Genomic DNA, 24,647 nt, shown 5'->3' with positions numbered 1-24,647 from the left:
GCTACATCCAGGTGCAAGACACGCTGGAACCACCTGTGGGATATGCCAGAACCCCAGGCTAGACATTCTCAAAGGACACGCCGGCTATGCCGAACCACTTCCTGGATACACCCGGACCACCTGCCAGACAACCCCAAAGCACCTCCCTGAGAGGACTGAATCACATGCAGGACATGCCCAAACATCATTCGGACACGTCAGAACCACATTTCAGAAATGCCTGGGTCAGGGGACAGCCATGCCTGGACCATCTGGCAGAGGCACCTCGACCAGCTGACAGACATGCCTGACCCACCTGCAGTACACGCTGGAACCACCTGCTTGACTCGCCAGAACCACATGCTGGACACGACAGAATGACCTTCTGGACACACTGCAACGACCCCTAGATATGCTGCAACCCACCACCAGACACAACTGATCCACGTGCTGGACAGCACTGATCCACCCGTGAAACACGGCGGAAGCACGAGCCTGACATCCCGGAACCAACTGTCAGACATGCCGGAATCACCTCTCACATATGGCAGAATCAGGTACCGGATACCGTAACCACATTCTGGGCACACCGGAACCAGGTTATGGATTTTCTGTCAAGTGGTTCAGGCTGGTCTAGAAGGTGATTCAAGGGTGTCTGGCAGCTGTTTCAGGCGTGTCCGGCACCTGGATCTGGCCTGTGCTGGACCTGTTCCTGGCGTATCCATAACATGGTTCCTGCGTGTGTGGCACATGGTTCTGGCGTATTCAGCAGGTGGCTTCAGCGTACCGGGCGCCTGGTTCCGTATCTGACAGTTGGTTCCATGGTGTCTGACAGGTGTTTCCTGTGTCTCTGGCATGTGGTTCCGGTATGTTCTGAAGGTGGTTCCAGCGTGTCTGGCAGGTGGCTACTGTGTGTCCAGGACCTGATTCAGTTGTGTGTGGTTGGTGCGCTCACAGTGTCCAGGTGTTGATTCCGGCATGTCTGGCATTCGGTTCCTGCATGTGCAGTGGGGGATTCCAGTCTGTCTGGTAGGTTGTTCCAGCCTTTTCCAGAAATTGGTTCTGGTGTATCCAGGAGCTTGTTCTGGTGTATCTGGCAGGTGATTTTGTTATGTCTGGCAGGTTTTTCCAGCATGTTAGGATGGTGGTTCTGGCTTGTCTGACAGGTTTTTGTGGCATGTCCGGCACCTGGTTCTGGCGTATTCGCCATTGGTTTCAGTGTATCTGGCACGTGGTCTCAGCATATCCAACAGGTGTTTGCGAAGTGTCTGGCAGGTGGTTCCTGTGTGTCTGGCATGTGGTTCTGGTACGTTTGGAAGATGGTTCTGATGTGTCCGTTAGGTGCTTCTGGCATGTGTGGGAGTTGGTTCTGGTGTGTCAGAGTCATGTTTCCGGTGTGTCCGGCAGGTGTTTCCAGGTGTGTCTGGTGGGTGCTTCTGGTGTGTCTGGCAGGTCGTTCTGGCATGTCTGTGTGGTGGTTAAAGAGTGTGCAGAGGCTGGTTCCAGCATGGCTGTCGGGTTTTTCCAGCGTCTAAGGGGCCTGGTTCTAGTGTATCTGGCAGGTGATTTTGGCATGTCTCGCAGGTGGTTCTGGTGAGTCAAGCAGGTGGTTCTGGTGTGTTCGGCAGGTGGTTCAGGTCTGTCCAGAAAGTGGTTCCATCATGTCTGGCACGTGTTTCTGGCATATCTGAGAGGTGGTTCTGGCAAGCCCTGCATGTGATTCCCAAGTGTCCGTCAAGTGGTTCTGGCATATTCAGCAGGTGATTTCGGCGTGTGATCAGGTGGTTCTGGCCTCTCCTGCAGGTGCTTCCGGCGCGTTCTGGACCTGATTCTCATGACTGTGGTGAGTGGTCACAGAGTGTCCAGATGATGGTTCCAACATGTCCAACAGTTGGTTACAGCATGTCAGGCACATGGGTCACACTTGTGCGGCGGGTGGTTCAGGCTTGCACACAGATTGTTCCAGCCCACCCAGAAGGTGGTTTCGGCATGTCCGGCAGATGGTTGAGTCTTGTCCGGGAGGTGAATCAGTCGTGTGGGGCACCTGGTTCCGGCATGTACTGCACCTGTTTCTGGTGTATCTGGCAGGTGGTTCCGTTATGTCTAGCACATGGTTCCAGGGTATCATGCAGGTGATTTTGACGTGTCCTGTGGGTTGTCCAGGCGTGTCTGACACCTGGTTCTGGTGTGTCTGGCAGGTACTTTCAGTGAATCAGGCACCTGGTTCCAGCATATCCAAGAGGTGGTCCTGGCATGTCTGGTAGATGATTCCGACGTTTGTGTCACAAGGTTCTGTCATATCCAGCAGGGGATTTTGAGGTGTCTGGCAGGTGGTTCCAGTGTGTCTGGCACCTGGTTCTGGCATGTCTTGCAGGTGGTCAGTCATGTCCATCACCAGGTTTCGGTGTGTGCGACACCTGTATCTGCTGTATCTGGCAGGTGGTTCTCACAAGACTTGTAGGTGGTTCAGACGTGTCCAGAAGGTGGTTCTGGCGTGTGGGGCACCTGGTTCCGGTGTGCCTGGCATGTGGTTCAGGATTCTCCATCTAGTGGTTCAGGCTGGTCTAACAGCTGGTTCAGGTGTGTCCGGCAGCTGTTTCAGGTGTTTCTGGAACCTGGTTCTGGCCTGTGCTGGACCTGTTTCTGGTGTATCCATCATATGGATCTGGTATGTCCAGCACAGCTTTTGGGTGTGTTCAGCAGGTGGCTTCAGCGTACTGGGTGCCTGGTTCCATCGTATCTGACCATTGGTTCCGTGGTGTCTGGCAGGTAGTTCCTGTGTGTCTGGCATATGGTTCCAGTATGTTCTGAAGGTGGTTCTGGCATGTCCGGCTGGTGGCTACCGTGTGTCCGGACCCTGATTCCTTCGTGTGCGGTTGGTGCGTTCAGTGTGTCCAGGTGTTGGTTCCGGCGTGTTTGACAGTTGGTTCCCGCATGCCTGGCAGGGGATTCCAGGCTGCCTGGCAGGTTGTTCTGGCCTTTTCTGGAAATTAGTTCTGGCATATCCAGGACCTGGTTCCAGTTTATCTGGCAGGTGATTTTGGCATGTCCGGCAGGTTGTGCTGGCGTGTTAGGCTGGTGGTTCTGGCTTGTCTGGCAGGTGTTTGTGGCATGGCCAGCACCTGGTTCTGGTGTATTCGGGAGGTGGTTTCAGTGTATCTGGCATGTGGTCTCGGCATATCCAACAGGTGGTTGCAAAGTGTCTGGCAGGTGGTTCCTGTGTGTCTGGCATGTGGTTCTGGTATGTTAGGAAGATGGTTCCAGCATGTCCTTTGGGTGCTTCTGGCATGTCTGCAAGGTTGTTCTGGCGTGTCAGTGTCATGGTTCCAGTGTGTCCGGTGGGTGGTTCCAGGTGGTTCTGGCGTGTCTGGTGGGTGCTTCTGGTGTGTATGGTGGGTCATTCAGGCATGTCTGTATCGTGGTTTCAGAGTGTGCGGCAGGTGCTTCTGGCATGTCTGTTGGCTTTTTCCTGCTTCTAAGGGGCCTGGTTCCAGTGTATCCAGCAGGTGATTTTGGCTTGTCCAGAAGGTGGTTCTGGTGAGTGAAGCAGATGGTTCAGGCGTGTCCAGCAGATGGTTCATGTCTGTCAGTGATGTGGTTCCGGCGTTTCCAGCACATGGTTCTGGCACTCTGAGAGATGGTTCTTTCATGCCCGTCATGTGATTCTGGAGTGTCCATCAAGTGGTTCTTTTGTATCTGGCAGGTGATTTTGGCGTTTGAGTCAGGTGGTTCTGGTGTGTCCTGCAGGTGCTCTGGCACATTTTGGACCTGATTCTCACATCTGCGGTGGGTGGTTCCACTGTTTCCAGATGATGCTTCTGAAGTGTCCAGCAGTTGGTTCCAGCATTTAAGGCAGGTGGGTCACACGAGACCTGCCCAAATCATTCGGCTGAGGCATGAATGATTGTCCTTCCACATGCTTAGGAGGAGAGAGACAATAGGATTTTAACCAACCACTCTTTGGAAGTTAAGAAAAAACTCGCTTTCCACAGTGCTCTTACAGCATACTGGCAACATCTCATGCCGCCCTTGTGCATGGGTGGAGAGAGTGTTCAGAAATCAGCTATGGAAGAAAGGCCAAGTTTGCTCAGCAGAGTCCTACATTGCCCTAAAACTGCAAGGCACAAAACACTGCCTCCAACCCTCAAGGGGAGATGAGCAATAATCCATCTTGCTTCCAGCTCTTTAGGAAGCTGAGAAAGAACTCACTTTCCACACTGTTCTTATAGTGTACCTTGAACATCTCATACAAAGGCACCTGAAATGCTGTTTATTTGGAGCCCTTAACTCATTGCTTTAGAACTTCTGCTTTTGGGGCATTTCCATCTTGCCAACCCGGCTCAGACAAAATGCCTACATCTTCTCCTTAAGCAAAGAGGCTGAGTCCCGAATGATTGTGCTTCCACATGCTTAGGAGGAGAGAGACAATAGGCTTTTAACCAACCGCCCTTGTGCACTGGAGGAGAGAGTGTCAGAAAGCACCTATGGAAGAAAAATCCCTTTGCTCTCAGCCGTGCCCTACATTGCTCTAGAGGTGGAATGCACAAAGCACTGCCTCCATCCCTCAAGGGGAGACAAGACACGAACCATCTTGCTTCCAGCTCTTTAGGAAGCTGAGAAAGAAGTCGCTTTCCACAGTGCTCTTACAGCATACTGGGAACCTCTCATACACAGGCAGTTGAATGCCATTTCCTCCCAGCCCTTAACTCGCTACTTTAGAACTTCTGCTTCTGCCACATTTCCCTCTTGCCAACCCGGCTCAGGGGTAATGGCTACATCTTCCCCTTAAGCAATGGGGCCAAGGCCCATATGATTGTGATTCCACAAGCTTAGGAGGATAGAGACAAGAGGCTTTTAACCAACCGCCCTTGTGCACTCTTGGAGAGAGTGTCAGAAAGACCCTATGTCAGAAAGGCCCATTTGCTCTCAACCATGCCCTATATTGCTCGAGAGGTGGACGGCACAAAGCACTGCCTCCATCCCTCAAGGGGAGACAAGCCACAAACTGTCTTGCTTCCAGCTCTTTAGGAAGCTGAGAAAGAACTCACCTGCTGGATATGCTCGAACCAGGCACCTTAGATGCTGGAAAAACCCGACAGGCATGCCAAAAGCACCCGCCGAACACTCTGGAACCACCACACAGACATCCCATAATGACCCACCAGACTCACCGTAAGCACCCACCGGACACACTGGAAACATGAGTCTGACACGCCAGAACCAACTTCCAGACATGCTGGAAGCACCTAACGGACAGGCTGGAACCATCTTCCGAACCTACCAGAACCACATGCCAGACACACAGGAACCACCTGCCACACACTTTGGAACCACCTGTTGGATATCCCAGAACCAAGTACCAGATACACTGAAACCACCTCACAAATATGCCAGAACCAGGTGCTGGACATGCCACAAACACCTGCCACACAAGCTGGAACCACCATCCTAACACGCCAGAACAACCTGCCGGACACACCAAAATCACCTGCCGGATACACCAGAACCAGGTCCTGGATACGCCAGTACCAATTTCTGGAAAAGGCTGGAAAATCTGCCAGACACGCCAGAATCACCCACCGGACATGCGGGAACTAATTGCAAGACATGCCGGAAACAAAGCCAGGACACTCTGAAAGCATCAACCGGACAGGATGGAATCAGGTCCCAGACACACTGTTGCAACCTGCTGGACATGCCAGAACCACCTTTCGAATGTACCAGAACCATATGCCAGACACACAGGAACCACCTGCCAGACACCATGGAACCAACTGTCAGATACACCGGAACCGGGCTCCAGTTTCCTGCATTTATCAGTTCTAATAGGTGTGTAGAAGTATCTCATTAAGGTTTTATATGAAATTCCCGAATGACCTGTGGGGGTGGTCATCTGTCATCAGGCACGTTTGCCATCTGTATGTCTTCTTTGGTGAGGGATATATTCAGGTCTTTTGCCCATTTTTCAATAAGGTTGTTTATTTTTTTGTTATGGTTGACTTTTAAGAATTCTTTACATATATCTTGGACATAGTTTCTTTATCATATATCTGTTTTGCGAATATCGTCTGCCAGTCTGTAATTTGTCTTTTGACTCATCGATTTTGCCTTCCACAAAGCAGGAGTTTTTAATTTAATAAAGTCTAACTTGGGGCCGGCCCACTGGCACAGTGGTGAAGTTCACGCACTCCACTTCGGCAGCCTGGGGTTCACAGGTTCGGATCCTGGGTGTAGACCTACACACAGCTTGTCAAGCCATGCTGTGACAGCATCCCACAGGCCAAATAGAGGAAAATCGGCACAGATGTTAGCTCAGGGTCAACCTTCCTTACCAAAATAATAAATAAAGTCTAACATCAGTTTTTTTTCATAGATTATATTTTCAGTTTGTATCTTAATAACATAATTCCAGATTCGAGTCCACTTAGAGTTTGTTGCATAATCTTTTTAGAAGTTGCATTGTTTTGCATTACATTTAGGTCTCTGTTCCATTTACTAAAAGTTTGTGAAAGTGTAAATTCTATATCTAGGTTCATTTTTGTAAGAGCTTTAATGAGGTGCAATTGATAGAGAAAGAACCTGACATATCTAATATGTACTATCTGATGACTTCCCCCACATACCAACTGACATATATGTATAAATTTCTCCTTTAGCCTATGACAGGGTGGATCACATTGATTTAATTTTGGAATGCTGATACAACCTTGCATACCTGAAAAAATTTCCTCTTTGTCCTGGTGTATGATTGTTTTACATTGTTGGCTTCAGTTTTCTAATATTTCGTAGAAAACGGTAACTGCTCATTTCTGAGACTTGTTGTTCTCAAGTTTTCCCTACTTTTAAACTCTAGTTTTGCTTTTAGGGTACTGCTGGCCTCATAAGATGAGTTGGAAAGTGTTGTCTCTGGTGATATTTTCTGGAACAGATTGTTGGGAGCACTAGGTTTCTGGAGGGAGACCTGGCTGAGGCCCTAAAAGCTGCATCCCACAGCTTTCCCCTTGGATAGACAACAAGCAGGAAATGGTATTCGGCGTCAGGGACCAGAAACCCAGGGGGATCCAGTCTAGGTCAGAGGTGAACAGGGAGCCACTAGTGGGCCCGAGAAGGCAGAGTCCTGCCTGCCCATGGTCCATGTCCACAGGACCTTCCTCTGGCCTCGTCCTCTCTATGTGCACGTTTTGAGCTTTTGACGGTATTTTCCCCACTTAGAGCTGAAGCCATTCTGGAGACTGAATCAGAAAACAAGGTCCTAATCTGTGTGCAAGAGAAACCGGGAAAATGTTCCCTCTTCCGGCAGAGTGTCGAAAGGCAGCCACTGTCCTGGGCAGGAAGTGTGCTAGGGACAGGCACGTGCTAGTTTGACAGACACGCCCAGCTTAGTGCTTGTGGCTCTGGCTGAGAAAATGCCTCCAACCGCTTAGTCCCAAGAGGTCGGAGGGGCCATCTCTGCTCCTGGACAGGGTGAACCACACTGCAATGATCCTGTCCTCGGCGGGAGGGGGACTTGGGCATGTCCTTCAGTAGCCAGGGAGGGGACTGGCACTTCTCCCTTCTCCACATAAACTGAGCTGCTCACTCTGGGAGATTTCTAAATTCGAGGAGGAATGTGAGTTTCTGGATCTGGTTTCCATGAGTGCTGCGAGCGAAAGACTCACACCTCCACTCCCAGGATTAGAAAGAAGCAACAATTTAATATGATACTCAAACGGAGCATTTACCATTGACAACAAAATATGGCCCTGCCAAATAGGGAAATAGGTGCTGGGCAAAAGGGGGGAGGGAGAAGAGGGGTTGGTGCCTTCCCTCGTGGCCAACAGGGGACCCCAAGAAACGGATCACAAAGTTCTCCTCATCAGAATCAGGGGAGGTGGCCCTGTGCACCCTGAGTGTCAATGCTGTGTCCCCGCTGTAGCTCTGCTGGTCTCAGGAGGGTCATCGACCACCACCACTGGGCCCTTGGTTGGGGGTCTGGTGTCTGGAGAAAGAGAGGCATTTCCTGAGTTGCCTGCCCTGGAACCACAGTGCACACCCCATCCCGGCCCCCACTGCTCTCTGTGCTCCAGCCCTGTGCTCAGTGCTCAGTCAGCCAACAGCACCCCATCTGTCCCTGACACAGGGGCTGATATTTAGCGTCACCCATTTCACAGAGGAGGAAACCAATCCCAGGAACGTGAGTGCAACCGCCCAGGACAGGACTGCTCAGCAGTGGAGCTGGAACCCAGGGCCAGCTGTCTGCCTCCCCAGGCCCACACTCAGCCTGAATGTTTCCTGAGCCCGTGGATTCAGCCACTGCCGGTCTAGACACTCACTCTGCCCTGAGCGGTTCTTCTTGTGTTTGAAGAAGAGTCGAATCTTTCTGACCCAGTGGTATCGGGACTCCAGCTGGCAGGACAGGCTGTAGCTACGGGACAGAGCAGAGCTGGGAGCTCTCAGGAGCCACACATCACATGTGCATCCTGGAGCCTGCCAGCAGCTGGAGTCGAAGGGCCCCAGGGGTCGCCATGCAACCAGATCTGAGGCTGACCATGGAGCCATGGCCATGGGTTCTGGAGCTGGTCAGCAGAGAGAGTCTGCCTTGCCCTCCCCCAACTCCTGACCCGACTCACCTCTCCTCCTTGCTCAGGGGCTCCACGGCCTGGAACCAGGCCCCAAAGTGCTCGTCGGGCTGCACGGTGTACAGATTTGCAGCCTCCTGGAGCAGCTCGATCTCCTCCATCAGTTTGAATTGCTAGGACAGAGCAAGCACAGGATGCCTACAGGGCCTGAGTGGGGGACCCTGCAGGGCTCGTGGAGGGGTGAGGAAGGGGGCAAGGGGCCAGTCTGGGGCCTTTGCCCACTTGGGAACCCTCCCTCCCTGTGATTCCAGTCAGGACTTGCCTGCTCTCACACTTGGCTCAAAATAGCTCCTCCTCCAGGAAGGAGTCTTTGATGCCAGCCCTTCCCCCACCCACCAATGCCATAGGATCCCTAGCTCTGTATATCGAACTGTGCAAATAAATGTTCCACCCTGGGGATTGGGCCAGAGGGGGTCCTGCCCACTGCGGGGGGGTCTCTGATTTCCAACCCCCACCCTCCCCACCGGGAGGCCACAGCCGCTTACTTCATTCCATTTCCGACAGTTGAGCACACTGCCCTGGAAAGCAGACAGCCGCAGTCCATCAGAAACAGCCCCCTTGGCCAGCACTAGCCCCCGTCCACACCTCTTGAAATGCTGCACTACTGCCAGTGGGCAGGCCCATCCAGAGCCCAGACTTGGACCTGGGCCAGTCTCTGGGCTCCAGAGCAGGGGGCACAGAGCAACTGAGGCAAGAGACCTTGTAACCCAAACCTCTCTGATGACACGTGGGGAGACTCAGGCCTCAGGCAGGAAGGGACAGCTCAGCCACTGATGTGCTTCCTGACTGGGAGGGGCCCGACTTCTCTTCCCTCACTGGCAGGGCCAGAGGGAGAGGCTGAGTCCAGCTCAGACACCACCTCCTGCGGCCACACAGTCAGGCAGCTCTGAGCCTCAGCAGCCCAGGGAACCTGGACGGTGGCTTATGCAGAGCCTGCATCACCCACTGGGGAGATGGGCCTGGCACCCCAACTCCCATATGAGGCTGGAGGCCCTGCTGAGAGGACCTTTGCCAAATGCAGAGAGCTCAGGGCTCAGGACAGGACTCTCTCCTCCCCACCCTCAGGAGCCTGAGCCCCTGGACCCACCTCCGGGCTCACTCACCTCCACATAATCCTCCATCGTACCGTCCAGCAGCTCCAGGGAACGGAAGAACGTCACCAGGGAGGGGACGACACCCTGTGCCGCCATCAGGATGGGCATGGTGATGAGCTCCCGCTCTCAGGTGCCCCCATGAACCTTCCCCTGAAACCCTTCAGCCCAGCCTCCTGCCCACCCCACGCCCCCACACAGAGCAGCCTAGGATCCTCGGGACACCCCAACACACACAATTCCCTCCCCCGCTCCCCTCCAGGAACACCAAACTCCATCAGTCAAGTCCCAGGGATGGCTGTTGGCGCCTCCCAGGGGCAGTGGCCCCTGCCCTTCCCCACCCCAAATCTGCCCTGCTGCCAGCCCTTCCAGGCCTCCTCCTGCTCACTGCCACTGCAGGCCCGTCATGCTTGGCAGCCACAGCAGATTCGCCTGAGGAGGAAGGCCCCTCTTCCGAGGGAGGCCTCCAGCTGGGAGGAGGCGCCCCCTCTCCTCTGACTCCTACGACCCTCCCCCACAGTCACCCTCACCTGCTGCCGCTGCCTCTCCTGGGCTCCCTGGCGGTCCCTCTCTGCAGTCTTTAACACGGAGGTCGCCTCCTGTTGGGGCCAAAGACAGGGTCAGTGTGCCCATACTCCCCTCCACATGTCCCCCCAAGGCCCCTGATCTCAGACCCTGGCCATCGGCTCCAGTCGCCTGCTGCCTCTGCTGCTGCAAACTGCAGGGTGCTCTGATTCTAGACCAGTCCCAGCTCCAGGACTCAGTCCTGTGTGACCTTGGGCCTGCCCAGGCCTCCCTGGCCCTCTTTCCTCAGCTGAAAAGTGTGAGGAGAATGTCACCTGCTTCCAGGAGTCTCCTGAGGACTCAGAGTCATCTGCGTGTCATCACTGCTCTCCCCTCACCTCTCGAGGAGGAGCCGGCACAAATCTCCTCCCGTTCCTGTCCTCCCTTGGATGGTAGCACCCCGCTGGGAGGCCTGCGCCGCTGATCATCTCCCTCCACTTCCCAGAGGAGGAGACGGAGGCCCCCAGAGGGGCAGTGACTGGCTCAAGGACCCACTGGGAGAGGCTGCTCCCCATGCCAGCTACAGGCCCTGTCCCCGTTACCTTCACCCCACCCCTGGCTCCAAATCTGACCAAGGCCCCGACCTCTGGACTCCAGGGGTGCGTCCAGACCCCAGCTGAACAGACAGGGAGGGGGAGGGCAGGGTGTCTTGGGGGACCTGGCCTAGTGGCCCCGGTCTGCCCCACCCTCACAGGGCTCTCTGACCCCCAGCCTGGGCCGAGCCTTGCCATAGCCTCACCTCCTAGGATCCCCTCAGGATGTTCCCCTCCCCTCTCCTTCTGGCCTCCTTCCAGATCTCCAGCCTCCAGGTTACCTGCACTAGCAGCTCCCTGCTCACGCCTTTCTCTCTCCTGACCCACTTCTTCCAGGTTCGAGAACTCTCCCTGCGGGGTGGGGAAAGAAAGAAAGAAAGAAAGAAAAACTGTGGGATGCTTGAAGGCAAGTCCCATTTGTTTGAGAACCCAGCAGATCCAAACTGCCTGGGGCCTGGATGAGGGATTTCACTGGGGTGCTCTGAGCTCTAAGGTCCCCATGGGACTGTGGAGGGACCTCTCCTCTTGTCCCTTGGGGCCTCCATTCTCAGATGTCCCAAACAGATCTCCTTGGAACAGTGTTGGTTTCAGCTGCATAGAGGCTTCTGTTGCTGCAAAGGAAACACCTGACAATCTCCACCTGGGCTCAAGCCAGGATCTGGTCTGGAAGGAAATGAATCCCTGGGATGGAACTGCTGGCCTAAGGGCACTGAGAGACTCAGAGACCCAGCACCCAGGTCAGTCCCTGTGCTCGGCGTTCGCTGTCTCCCAGGTGGTCTCAGCTGACTTTGGGGGACATGCCGGCCCAAATCAGGTTGCCTGGGCCACCTCAGCATCATGGTGCTTGGCTGGAGAGCAGACTACCCACTACCCACCTGGAAACTTGTCCCCAGGTGTCTTGGAGACGGGTAATGGCAGGGCTCTGCAGGGCAGAAAGGATTGTGTGGAGGGAACAGAAGTTCCCGAGGCATCGGCACTCCTGGGGAAGCGAAGAGATGGAGCCGTGAGGGGGAGCTGAAGCTCTGCTGCCTCTGGTTTCTGTCCCCTCACGGACTTCTCCTGTCCTGGAGGAGACACATGTCCAGGGAAGCCAGGGAGGGCACACCTGCCACCCGACGAGTAACACTGCCAGGCACAAGGATTTGTAGCTCAGCACAAGGGAGGAAGTGAGCTTGTCCCCACTGGGACCTCAAGTCAAGGTCAACGTGGCCCTGGCATGAGGGTCAAGGGACAGTCCAGGGACTAAGACCCCAGACTTCAATCCTGAGAGCTGAGAAACAAGAGGCAATTCCCATGCATCCAGACAGGGCGTGCCAAGGCTTACCTCAGCCACCCTGATCCACAGCTCAACCACCCTGGCCCTGTCCTGCGCTGTCATGCTCGCATCCCCAAGGCAGGTGACGAGGATGCAATTGGCCACGGTGTTCTCGTGCATCACAGTGTCACGGACGGTGGGTGCCAGGGACTCGCGTTCCCTGTTGTCGCGGTCAGACCAGATGGAGCCGAGGCAGTGGGCGGGCACCAACGTCTTGAACAGCTCCTGCAGAAGATGCGGAGTGTCACCCGGTCCTGCCGCACCCCAGCTCAGCGTCCACAGTCCCCCATAGGCCCAGGCAGGGTGAGATCAGAACTGGAGCTCAGGAAGCAGAGCATGTGGCCTGAGGTTTGTGGGAGTCTCTGGGTTTTGTCTGTGTCCACTGAATGCACCCAGTCCAGGATGACCCCGGACTCAGGACTGTGGGGAAGGGAGGGGACATTTGCTCCCAGCCCTGTCTCACTTCCTCCAAGCTCCAGAAGGCAACCCACACATGCCCACCAGAAGGGCCATCATCCACCCATCTCAGTGCCCCTCGGGTCCCACTCCCCATTCCCATGCACATTCCCCACGAGGCAGGGACAACCCCCAGCTTTGTTTGTCTCCACTGGAGTCAATACACATCACCTTCCTGATAAGTGCTGAGGCTGTCTGGGACACCTGCGCAGATGGGGGATCCCCCCAAGGACCTGGCAGCACTTCAGTGAGTGCCCATCCCCCACCAAAGGGCCAGACTCTGCCCACCTTCCACTCTCTCCCACCTCATTCATCGGCACAGCCACCCTATACAGCAGGTGCTGAGTGTCTGTCTCTACTGTCCCCTGTTCACTAGGGGACAGCGAAGGCTTGGGGAGAAAGAAATCTGCCCAGGTCACAGTGTTGATAAGGGAGGGAGCAGGGATTTGGACCCAGATCATCGGAATCCCGAGCAGGGAATGGCAAGTGTGGGGTGGCTCATGGCACCGGGAAGGCAGGGGCCACCTGCCCCGCGAGCTCCTCTGCTCACTGCAGCCATCCTCGTCAGCTGCTCTGCCACCAGCTGGGGAGGGAAGTCCAAGATGTTCGGCTTCTCCTCCCACAGCTGGTCCTCGGTGGTCACGGCCCAGGGGCAGCTGGGCTCTGGGGATGCCTTTACTGGTGGCCCTTGCTCTGGTCCTGGAGTGGCCGACTCAGGGGCTGCTGGCTCCAGCTCTACCACACGTGGTGAGACTGGAGGTGCAGCTGGCTCCAGCCCGGGGGCTGGCACTGGCTCTGGCTCTGGAGGTGGCAGGAGCTTTGGAGCTGGCTCTGGAGCAGGATAAAGAGAAAGTTTCACGCACACACCTTACAGTTTCTGTGCCTTTCCAAAGATAGAAAGGACTCCACTGCCTCTTAGGGAACGCTAGCCCGTGAACCTCAACACAGACAGTCTTCCCAGACTCCAGTCCCCTCACCTTTCCATTTGGCTTCAATGGCCTTGAGATGCTCCAGGTGGCCTGGCAGAAGGTAGGCATGGCCCTCCACGTGGGAGCCACCAAAGCTGATGTGCAGAGTGGCCAGCTGCAGGGTCCAACAGGGAAACCTCAGGGGCTCCCTGCAATCCTGCCCTTGGCCCAGCCAGGTTCCCAGCAGGAAACAGATAGCACTGCGGGGAGGCAGATGGGCCAGAGAGTCAGTGGCCTGGCCTTTCCTTAAACACCGACCTCCCAAGGCACTCTTGTTAGCATCTGCGCCCCTGTGCCAGACCCTCCCCCTCCAGAGGAGGGGCCCAACCCAGCCCTGAGCCCTGGCTGCATGACCTGGCTGTGGCAGTCCTGCTCATCCAGCAGGCTGAACACAGAGTCTGTGAGAGTCTCTTGTTCCCACCGACACTCTCCTCCCCAAGGGTCTGGACACAGCCCACTCAAGCCCTCCATGTATGTGGGCCACTGGAATGAAGACTCCAGCAGATTTGGGAGCAGCTTGCTCACACACCTCCTACTATGGACCTGGCGGTGGTGCTTACAAGGTGTGGATGTGGAGAAAGGGAGGCAGGAGGAGCTGGGACTCTGGTGGGAGTGGGTCTCTAGGGGACAACGCAGCCCAGCCTCCCTTCCAATTCTCAAGTGGCCTGGGACCCATGCACAGCTCTCTTTGAGTCCAGTCCTGCTGGAGTGGAAGCCACCAGAACTCAGCCCTCCCATGGGAATCACAAGATGGGTGAGATGCAGGGTTCTCCCAGGCCTGACACGGCCACAGCCTCCATCCTCGCCCCGCAACCTGTTTGCTAGAGACAGGAGGCCCTTCTTCTCAACCCAAAGACCACTCACTTTGGGAGGTGGTCCTGTCCTCCAGCATCCCGCACGCAATGGGCCAAGCTGCCTCCATGTGTCCCAAAGGGGATGAGGACATCGCCCGGGATGGAGGGTAGATGGGACCTGTGAATGATGTCAAGTGTGACTGTCTGACTCTCAGAATAGAGGGGAGGACCAGGGAGGCTGTCTGCTTCATTCACTGAGTGACACTTAGTGTGTCCAGAAGTCCTGCTCAGAGTAGGTCTTTCATAGACATTGTTGAATGACCTCCAACCAGAACCATCCCAGGTGTCTGAGTGGGCCTGTGGCCCCTCTGTGACCCTAGAGATCCCTAAGTGGCTACACCAAGGACAAGCACCAGGACCAGCTGGATGGCATCTCAAACTCTTTGACAGGGTGCTCTCCAGGTGCTTTTCCAAACTCAAAAAGCCACAAGCCAGTGAAGGGAGAGGTGAAGTGAAGACTACTTTTCATGGGGGACAGAGAAATAATCACCACCAGCAACCACAGCATGGCCCACCACCCTCTCTGCAGAGCCGGGCACCAGGGAAGCACCTGGATGGCTGAGCCCATTCATCCCTGGGAGAAGCCTAGCAAGTTCATCCTCTCTCACCCCACATTTCAGAGGAGCCAACTCAGGCTCAGAGAGATGTGGTGACATTCCCAAGGCAAGACACACAGCTGGCAGTGGGCAGAGTCACCACTGTGCTGAGGAGGAGGCAGGCAGTCACCTGGGAAACAGCTGGTCCAGCACCTGGTGGGAAGTGCTGGAGCCTGAGTAGCTGCAGAGGGAGGTGATGACACTGCAGAGGACTCTGCTGGGGAAGGCTGGCAGCACAGACTCTGAGAGCCTCTGCATCATGCCTGCCTGGAGGGCACGCATCCTGCAGGCCTCAGTGACAGACAGAGTGGACTCATCTTCACTCTGGGTGGGACGAGGAGGGACACAGAGTCAGGGTCACCACTGCGAACCACCAGCGTTATCGAGGTCTGAAGCTGACCCAGGAACTCCTAGCCCCTCCCAGACATGTGCGACAGGAGACACAGGAGCTCCCACACTCAGCAAGGTTCTGGGTTCTCACAGTACAATGTGACTTTGGGCATGTGAAGGATTCCACATTGATCTCCCTCGAGGCCATTTGCTTGCTGAGGGACAACAGACCTCCCTCTGTGAAGAGCACCAGCCCAGTGAATCCTCAACAGACACCCCCACTCTAGAGAGGAGAACAGAGGCTTAGGTATGCCAGGTAGCTTCTCTAGATCCTGTGGGTCAGAACTGAGAGCCCCCCAAAGTGAGGGCTGAGGGCCAGCCCCTCTAACTGCCTGAGGCTTCATTGGGCCCCAACCTGGAGGGAAATGTTATGTGGCCACCCCACCCCGCCCCAGTCTGGAAACAGTGTACAAGGCAGTGACACACTCGGAGAATCCCTTTGACTTCCAAAACACGCTGATGGTTATTTCTCTTACATTAAAGGGAGTTTGGAGACCCTCGTTATCGAGGTTGCATGTTCCAAAAAAGGCAAAATTCAAAGATACTCAGGGCCTAGTGGGAAGTGACAACGTTTTCTCTAATCTTCCTAGGAAAATGCAAAGAGTGCCCTCCTATCCTCCTATGCAGCTGGTGGGGAGGAGCAGAAGTCCAGATTCCTTTGGGACTGTGGGACACTCAGGGTGGACAGCCCTGTTAGGCTCCCAGGAGATGAGCAGTTTGAGGCTGGATTCTGGGCCTACCCTGGTCACCTCAGGGGCCTGGGTGGGAAGACCCCTCCGTGCCCACTCTCACCTCAGAGCAGCCCTGGTTATTGATGATGGTGTGGTGCAGTTGGCCCCTGTCCAGGGAGATGGAGTACCCGAAGCCATTTGCCAGATCTTTGACCACCTCCTGCGTGCAGCTCTGCAAAGACAGTGCCCGAGAGCCGGGCCGGGATGTCTCAGGCACCTGCCTCGACTTGGCCACAGGAGGAAACCCCAGCAGGGATCAGGTACCCGGCAGTGTCTGTGTAGAACTCCAGCCAGGGAGGGAATGAGATGACACCCGGATGGCTCGGGACTAACCTATGGGTAGAGGAGCTTGGTCCCCAGCACCCACTCTCCCATCCTGCTAGCCAACACCTAGGCTGGGAACACGACGCACTGCCAGGCTTCCAACACCCAGCAAAGGGCTCCTGCCTAGGATGAGTGCCCCCTCAGCCCCGCCGTCCCTCATTCCACTCCCCCCGGACACACAAGGAGGCTCAGAGGGGTGTGGGGTTGGGATCCCATTGTGGCCTAAGGCGGTTGGCCTGCCCTGTGTTACCTGAGGGATCCTCCTGCCAAATGGCCAGAGGTGGTGCAGGTGAGGGCCAAGCCAATGTGTGTAGCAACTGAAAAGGCTCTGTTTCTTGGCTTTCCTGAAGCCACAGCCTCGACAAGTCGGGAGACAACAGCAGAGCATCCCGCTCTCTTGAGTGTCTCTACTCAAGTGAGCTCAATAGGAGGCTATGTCTAGAATGTGGGTGCCTGGAGACCAGTGTGCTAAGTTCTGTTAGGGTCTGTCACCAAGGAAGTGAGGTCACTTCCTCAAGCTTCCATTACCCGGGCCTCTTCTTTCACTCACACCAACCCAAAACCCCTCTGGGATCTTGGCTACTCACCCTCCTTGCCCATGTCATCACCAGAACTGTACACAAATAGCCAGCACAGAGCCTCACACAGGACCTTGAGATGGAACCAGGTTTCCAGCTTGAGGATGCTGAGTTCAGCTGAGTTCACTCCTCTCTTTCCCTAGAAGCTCTGTGTCCTGGAAACACCATTGTGCCTCGCAAGGCCTCCTCAATCCTTCAACCTGCACGATAGGGACGAGGCCAGAAATAGCTCCCTCAGGATGTCCTCAGCTGCAGAAGAGACAGTAGTGACAACACCTGGTGTCTGGTTTCACTTGTGTCTGATGCACACACTTAGAGATGAAAGAATGACAAGAAGGGGTGGGCTATCGTGTGGAGTACCTCTTAAAACAGGCCTGTGTCACAGCACTTGGACCTTGAGCAAGTCCCTGCCCCTCTGGGCCTCATTTACACATCTGCAGCTTTAATGGGTTGAAATTAGAGGAAATTCAGAGATTGCCAGTCACTGGCATGAATGATTCCACGGTCTCCTGTTTCCCTTAGAGTCAGAACCAAGTGCCTCATGTTGGCCTATGTGGAGGGCAGCCTCCACCACGGCTCCCGGTGCTCACTGTCTCCTGCTGTGCACATCCTTGTGGAACCGCACAGTCATTAGGAAGTGACTTCTGAATAGAATGCAGCCAAGGTGTTGGGATGGTACACAACCCAGGGTTAAGAACAAAAAGCCTGGCCCTTCCTTCTTACTCATTGTCTTTAGCCCCCTCCTTCTTTCCCTCCTCCTGTTTCCATCTCTCTCTCTCTCTCTGCCTCTTATATCTCTGGAACTGGGGGAGCAAGTGCACATGTGTTCAATTTCCCTATGTAGAGGCTCCATAGGAGAGAATGGAGGAAATGATCGGCCAATAGACAGGCAGGAACTCAGGCTTTCCGTCCAAACAAACCCTGTCAACATGCATGTGAGTGAACTTGGGAGCACATGCTCCCCGAGTCGAGCCGCAATAGAGATGCAGCCCAAGCTTCACAGAGACCTTGAGGCAGAAGCACCCAGCTAAGCCGTGCCCCATTCCTGGCACACACACTTTGTGAGAGCTTAAGGATTTGTACTTTCTAGGGGCACGGTCTTAGAGCAACGTCGTCAGAGAGTGACAGGAAAAAGCAGTCTGCCAGTCCTGCCACCCGTCCCTGCCATACCCCCATCTCCCCTCCTCTCTCTTCTCAGGATCCTTCCAGCCACACCGCCACCTTTCTGACCTTCTCTGCTCAGACTCCTTTCTTCCTGTGAGTCTCTGCACCAGCAGTGGCTTCTCCCTGACACTCAAACTGTTCCCAGACACAGGCAGGCATGCCTCACATCTGTCACTCTGCCCACAGCAAATGTTACTCCTCTGAGGCCTTTCAGGGCCTCCCAGGCACAGTCTCCAACGTCACAGATCTCACATCTGCACGGTCATCTCATGATTTTCTTCTTCTTGGTCTCTTTTGGATAAAGTGAGTCCATGAAGCAGGGCATTCTGCTTGGCAGACGCAGAGGCAGCTTCTTCCGGTGCCCTCAGGAACATGACTGTCTCTTCTGGGTTGAATGTTTCCCCTCACAAGTCCATTCTGAATGGAAACTGTCATTTCACCTCTTTCCTGGGTCTGGTTTCTTCTAAGAACACAGGGAGCCATCCCTTCTCCCTGGAATGTGGCACCAGCCCCTACACCCACAGCCAGAAAATTAGCGCCCAGCTTCAAACACCACCAATCCTGAAGTCAGTTCCTGCTGAGGCCTCCCATCCATTCTGTAATTCCATGGTAATGGCTGAGGTCACCTTTCCCCTGAGCCTCAGCTCCCAGCCTTCCATTGGCTTCTTCGAGGAACAGTGGGATTTCACAGAAGCACTCCCAGCCTGGGCAAGAAAGGCTTTGAAATGTTCTCTATGTATTTTCCAGGACATGGGACATGAGGAGAAGTCATTTTGGTGTGTATGTGCAGCAGTTTTGATGCAAAAAGTATCTTTTTCAGACAGAGATCAAAGAATGGGGCTACGGGGTGTAACAAGAAAATGGATATGCTGAGCCATCGTCTTCATGGTGTGAAGTCTTAGAGAGCAAAGAACATGCTTAAGAGCAGAGAATATGAAGACAATATCTTATGTTCAAATTCCAGCTCAATCACTTCCTAGATATGGTAGCGGGCAAGTTACTCACCTCATCAGTGCCTCAGTTTCCTCATCTGGTGTCGGCAAGAATGATAAGTGTACCTAATTTGTAAGGACATGGAGAGTATTAAAGGAGTTAATGTTTGAAAACTGCTTGCAACACCTAGCACCTTACAAGCACCGTACCTATCCATTATAAATGAAATGGAAACATTCTTCTGATGCTCTTTTTACTCCAGAAGGGAGACTAGTGCCTGGATGGATGTAGACAGAACTCCCTGAGACAGGATGAATCGAAGAATGAACAACACTGTTGAAGGCATTTCCAATGGCACATCCGCCTCCTTAGGGACATTCTCTAGCAGAATCACACCCAAGCATCCCTCCTCTCTCCTGCATCATATTCTGGGATTCTATCCAGAAATCATGGGGCTTCTTGCACCCCGGCACCCACACCCACTACAGGTTCTCTTCTCTCTAGCAGCAAACCTTAGGCCTTGTCCTGATGGCTGCAGCCCACAGGCTCTGCACTCTGATCCTTTTCTTCACTTGAGGGAGAAGTGCCATCCCCAGAACTGGGCACACACAGTGTGAGCCTTGGAGTGAATGTCTCCCTGGCCGGTTGTAGGTGGAAGAGCACCGTGACAGAATGGGACTTAGGGAGAGTCTTCCAGTTGTGCTCAGAAGGGGCCCAGCCAGGGCATTGGTCAGCAAGGTCTGGTCTGGTTGGTGGACCTTGGTGGCAAATGAGTGGCAGGGGCAGCATGTTTTAGAGGTCCTGGCAGGAGACAATTCATAGGATGGTCATGAAGTCAGAATCAGCCTAATAAGCTCCAACTTAATCCACTGTCATCTGTTCCCTGACTGGCTGACTAATCCAGGAGTGATTTAGAAGAGTGATATTCGTGTTCTATCATCTTTTCATTGGTTGGCTACAGCTATTATTCTTTACATAACTTGTATATGTCTACAAAGGAAAGGAAAGATTAGTTTTGTTACAACCCTTCTAGCAAAATTCTCCCTAACATATTGAATCACTAACAGAATCCACCGCTGGGAACCTCATATAAGATGCTGACATTTACTCTCTGGTTTCATATCTTCTTGTTTGGTAAATTCTCTTGACTTCTGGCTTCTTTCCTGAGGTTCGTCCACTCAGGACAATGTAGGAGTGCAATCTCTTGCTACTTCAGAAGTAGTGGGGCAACTCTATGATGATGTTGCTTTTGTTTTGTGACTGTGTGTGTGTGTGTGTGTGTGTGTGTGTGTGATGAGACTGTTTTCTGCATCTTGCCGCGTGGGTTGGATTGACTCCTTTCCTTGGAAAAATTGTCCCTTACCACTTTCTCTGGGCTTTATTTTCATGGCTTGAACAGTGTTGTGCAACAGTAGAATTGACACTCTATCTTATGGAATTTAAACTTCTTTTAGTAGCCACATTTCAGAAAGTAAAAATAAACATGTGAAACTAATTTTAATAGTATATTTAAACCCATTACAACCAAGATATTATCATCTGGCCAGGCAATCTATATAAAAATTATGATAGAGATAGTTGAATTTTTTTTATGATTGGGATCTAAAAATCCATTTACAGCACAGTCTTCATTTGCAAATTGAAATTTTCTACATATTCAGTTTCTGTGTCCCCCAAATCAGAACCTGGGCTGACTTGTTAGAGAGGAAATAAAGCAGAACAGGCATAAGTAACGATCACTGTCAATCCAGCTCAGCATGAACACTCACCACTGACAAAAAGGCTGTCCCTGAGCAGGGAGTAGAGGCCCCTCGGGGTGACACGGTGAGTCAGCTGGTTAAGCTCCCAGGAATGCTGCTGTCACCTGGTGTCTCTGTCATACTCTCCATCACGAGCCATGGGGTCAGGGTGGTAGGTGCAGACAGTTTCCATGCTGGTGGCTGCCCCATCGTCCGCAGGCCTGGGGAGAGAGGAATGTGGGGACTCTAGAGAGATGTCCTGAATCCTCTGATAATGGGGGCCAGAGGGAGGGAGGAGCAAATTGGGAGTCAGATGGAAGAGTGAAAACTGGGGTGGTCTCTGAAAGCGTTTGTGACTCTCAATGCTCAGAAAAGGGACTTCCCTGAGGGAGATCACTCTGCAACCCAAGGACAAGGGGCCTAGGCTGCTCTTCTTGAACAAGGATCCAAGCAGGGGAGGAGGCAGGAGGAGGAGGAGCTGGAGAGACAGCAGGTGGGGAGCGGCTGGCTGGGACTCATCCCACCAGGAGCTGCGGGCACCAGGGTCTCATCCAGTGTTGCAGGACTCTCTCAGTGGAGTTAAATGTCGCTGAGCCCTTGCTCACGTCTGTTGAATATTGGAGGTTGGAGATGCTGAACTTCAGTGTGAGGGCCTTCAGCTCGTGCACCATAGCTTGCAAGAAGAGATGGGGAGAGATGGCCATCACTGACAGCTGGCCTGAGACCAGATCAGAGTCCTGAATTCATTATCATCTGTTGCCTTTGCTCCCAGTGGAACCACCACCCACCGCTGTGCTCATCCAAGTTGAAGCCAGTATATCACTCATGTCTTCCTTCCTCCACTGCCAGTAACACCCACTGCACTTGAGGATTGCTCCTCAAAACACACCCTATTTCCCTATATAATGCCTACTCATTATTAAAGACCCCACCTGGGCAAAACTTCCTCCACAAAGCTCTTCCCACCCAAATAATGCCAGTGCTTCTCCTCAAAACATCCCACCTTCGATTAGAATGTTATGTGAATTTCATAAGACCAGGGGCTCTCTGAGAGCTGCATCAGATTCGATTATTGGTATAATCTTTGTGATAGGCATGATTGCCCGAAAACCAGAATTGCACACCTCGGCTTTCCAGCTCCCAAGTGATAATTTGGCAGTGTAGGTGTGGGGCTGCAGAGCTACTCTGGGGAAGGAAGAGGGGTCCCCTAGGTCTGTGGTGGCTTCTGGTTGCTCAAGTGATGAGGAAGTAGGCAGGAACTTGCTTCCTGGCTCAGGAGCTGTGGAAAGGGCTCTTGTTAGGGTGGGATAGAGCCCCCATACAGTGGGTGAAGCCCCACAGGCTCATCTGCACTCAGTAGTGGCTGTCCCAGGACAACCATTCACAGGTGAGCCATAAATGTGAGTGACAGAAGGAGGGATTGTGTGAGTAGAGGTAAGAGCAAGCTTATGAAGGAGATGAACCCAAAAGAGTGAGTGTGGTTGAAGAGAGAGATGGAACAAAGAGAGAGGTAGAGGCACAGACAGAGGGGATACCTGGATGGACAGAGGATGAGTGGACAAATGGAGGGTCAAAAGGAAAGCAGGAAGAATACACACAAGGAAGAGAAGTTGGAGAGATGGGAGGAAAGAGGATGGAAGGAGAGAAGAAGGAAAAACAGGTGAACAGGCAGGAGGACAGTTGGACAGATTGATATCTGGACAGATGCTTGGATGGATAGATGGAAGGAAGGAAGGAATAGAGGGAGGGAGTGTGGAAGGAAGGATAGAAGGAAAAAAGGTAGGAAGGAGGGAGCCTGAGAGGAGGGAGAACTGGGAAAATCACCTGCTCAAGTTCACAGGGTGTTTTAAAGGGAGGTTAAGGCTGAGAATACAGGACCCCTAACTCCCAGGCTTGTGTCCACCTGTCCCAATGCTGCCTGTTATTACTCGTAGAGATGAGCATGTGGACGTAAAAGAAACCTTGAGCCCTACCCTCACAATACACAAAACTCAATTCCTGGACACTTTGACCTAAAGGAGAAAGGTAAAATAATGAAACTTCTAGAAGACAACATAAGAAAACATCTTCAGGATGACAGGGTAGCAAAAACTTCTTAAAGAAGACACACAAATGCACACATACACACACTCTCCATAAAAGAAAAGATTGGTAAACTTGGATTCATTAAAATTTAGACTTTCAGTTCATCATGAGACATATTACAAGAGGGAATTGGCAAGTCACAGGATGCGAAGAGATTGTTCCAATTCGAATATTCAACAAAGGATTCTCATGCAGAATACAGAAAATCTTCAGCATCACAGTAAGAAAGGAGCCAAACAAACCAATTGCTTAAAACTGGTCAAAAGACTTCAACAGGCACTCCACAACACAGAGTGTCCCAGCGGCCAACAAGCACATGCAAATGTGCTAAAATCAGCAGGGACAAGGGAAATGACAATTCAACCACACTGAGATCTTCTATACAACCAGAGAATGGTTAAAAACAGTTTTGAAATGCTGAGCTGAGGGCAGCAAGTGGAGGGGAGGCTGCAGAGCAACTGGAAGGCTCACACACTGCAGGTAGGAGTAGGAATTCATGCAGCCACTTGGGAAAGCTTTTTGGCAGGATCTATCTGTTAAAGCTGGAGACACACATACAACATGACCAGCAATTCTACTCTTAGATGTGTCCTCAACTGAAATCTAAACATTTCAACCAAGAGGAAGGAGCAAGAATGATTAGAGCATCAATCTCCTTATTCCTCCAAAGTAGAAAGTACTCAAATATCCATCTACAGTAGAATGGATAAATCAATTCCGCTATCTAGTTCATGGTGGTTTTAAAAATTGGCCACAAATTCTTTGAGACACATCCCATGAATATGTGAGGTTCAGGTTCCCTCCCCTTGAATCTAGGCAGGCGTGAACCTACTTCAATCAACAGAGTAGAAGCGTTGCTCTGTGGAAGTGGTGTGATGTGACTTCCAAGGACATGCCACTCTCAGGAAGCTTGCTCAGTGAAGCCAGCCAACAAGCTGTGAAGAGCTAAGGCCTCATGGAGAATCTCCTCATGGAGAATCTGCAACCAGGGCACAGCCACCTTCATTGCAACTGCTATGCTGGCGATCAGGTGATAAGACTTCGTTCCTAAACAGAAGATGAACCATATGCACTGAAGAAAATAGACCACCAACACAAGCCCTGACGCACACCATGTCCATTTATACTTGGTATCTCAAGACCAGGGGCCAAGATGAGGAGGCAGGAGTTCATCCCCAAATTCTTGAGATTTTATCCAATACCAGACAGACTGTGCTCACCAAGCATTTCCTAAACCTCCTCCCTTCCTCAAAGGAATCTCTGCATCTGGATACCGACATTAAGTTTCCTCTGGTCATATATGATCACCAGCCCCAGTACAGCCTTTGTATCAGCAATAGGTGAACACTATCTGAACAGGTCACCTGGGTCCCAAAAGTGGAAAAGAAGTAGAGCAACTTTCAAGTAGAAGTTTCCATCTCCATTGAAATTGTATTTTAGATATACCATTGGAAAAATAAAACTGCCACTTTTCAAAACAGGAAATGTAGGTGCCCTTGTGAACGATCCCAGAGGATTTTGGTCTTCAAGACATCCCAGCCAAGGTACCATCCATGTGAGTGAAAGAGCCTCTAAATGATTCTAGACCCCAACCATCAGAGAGCAGGGCAATTTCTCCCTACCAAATTCCTAACCCACAGAATCCGACTAATACAATGGTTGTTGTTTCACTCCACTAAGTTTGGATCGGCATGTTACGCAGCTATCAATAACCAAAACTAATGCATTA

The 24,647-nt window shown here is 52.8% G+C and overlaps 1 protein-coding gene across 9 annotated transcripts in view; it reads right to left on the bottom strand.

The window, feature by feature from the left end:
- Nucleotides 1-7,653: 7,653 nt before the first annotated feature.
- LOC138924613 (ral guanine nucleotide dissociation stimulator-like) overlaps nt 7,654-24,647 on the bottom strand; it is a 38,928-nt gene continuing 21,934 nt past the window's right edge. Inside the window, exons 1-17 of one of the 9 annotated variants that reach the window (XM_070269690.1) lie at nt 23,751-23,965; nt 20,864-21,506; nt 19,167-19,219; nt 17,007-17,246; nt 16,157-16,267; nt 15,105-15,298; nt 14,389-14,496; nt 13,534-13,724; nt 12,110-12,325; nt 11,661-11,764; nt 11,067-11,136; nt 10,219-10,287; nt 9,701-9,775; nt 9,083-9,115; nt 8,589-8,710; nt 8,292-8,383; nt 7,654-7,957 (exon numbers count right to left, since the gene is read on the bottom strand). In XM_070269690.1, coding sequence (XP_070125791.1) covers nt 7,872-7,957; nt 8,292-8,383; nt 8,589-8,710; nt 9,083-9,115; nt 9,701-9,775; nt 10,219-10,287; nt 11,067-11,136; nt 11,661-11,764; nt 12,110-12,325; nt 13,534-13,593 — 927 coding nt within the window. In that variant the 5' untranslated portion in view covers nt 13,594-13,724; nt 14,389-14,496; nt 15,105-15,298; ... (3 more) ...; nt 20,864-21,506; nt 23,751-23,965 and the 3' untranslated portion in view covers nt 7,654-7,871. Of the gene's footprint in view, nt 7,958-8,291; nt 8,384-8,588; nt 8,711-9,082; nt 9,116-9,700; nt 9,776-10,218; nt 10,288-11,066; nt 11,137-11,660; nt 11,765-12,109; nt 13,388-13,533; nt 13,725-14,388; nt 14,497-15,104; nt 15,299-16,156; nt 16,268-16,669; nt 16,837-17,006; nt 17,247-19,166; nt 19,220-20,863; nt 21,507-23,750; nt 23,966-24,647 lie in introns of those variants that run through there. The other 8 variants (XM_070269691.1, XM_070269692.1, XM_070269689.1 and 5 more) reach the window with 8 other exon arrangements.

Source organism: Equus caballus, chromosome 6 (genome assembly GCF_041296265.1).
Source record: "Equus caballus isolate H_3958 breed thoroughbred chromosome 6, TB-T2T, whole genome shotgun sequence".
In the NCBI taxonomy this organism is placed as follows: domain Eukaryota; kingdom Metazoa; phylum Chordata; class Mammalia; order Perissodactyla; family Equidae; genus Equus; species Equus caballus.
Note: the sequence above shows the minus strand (reverse complement) of the source record. Positions and strands in the feature narration are given on the sequence as shown.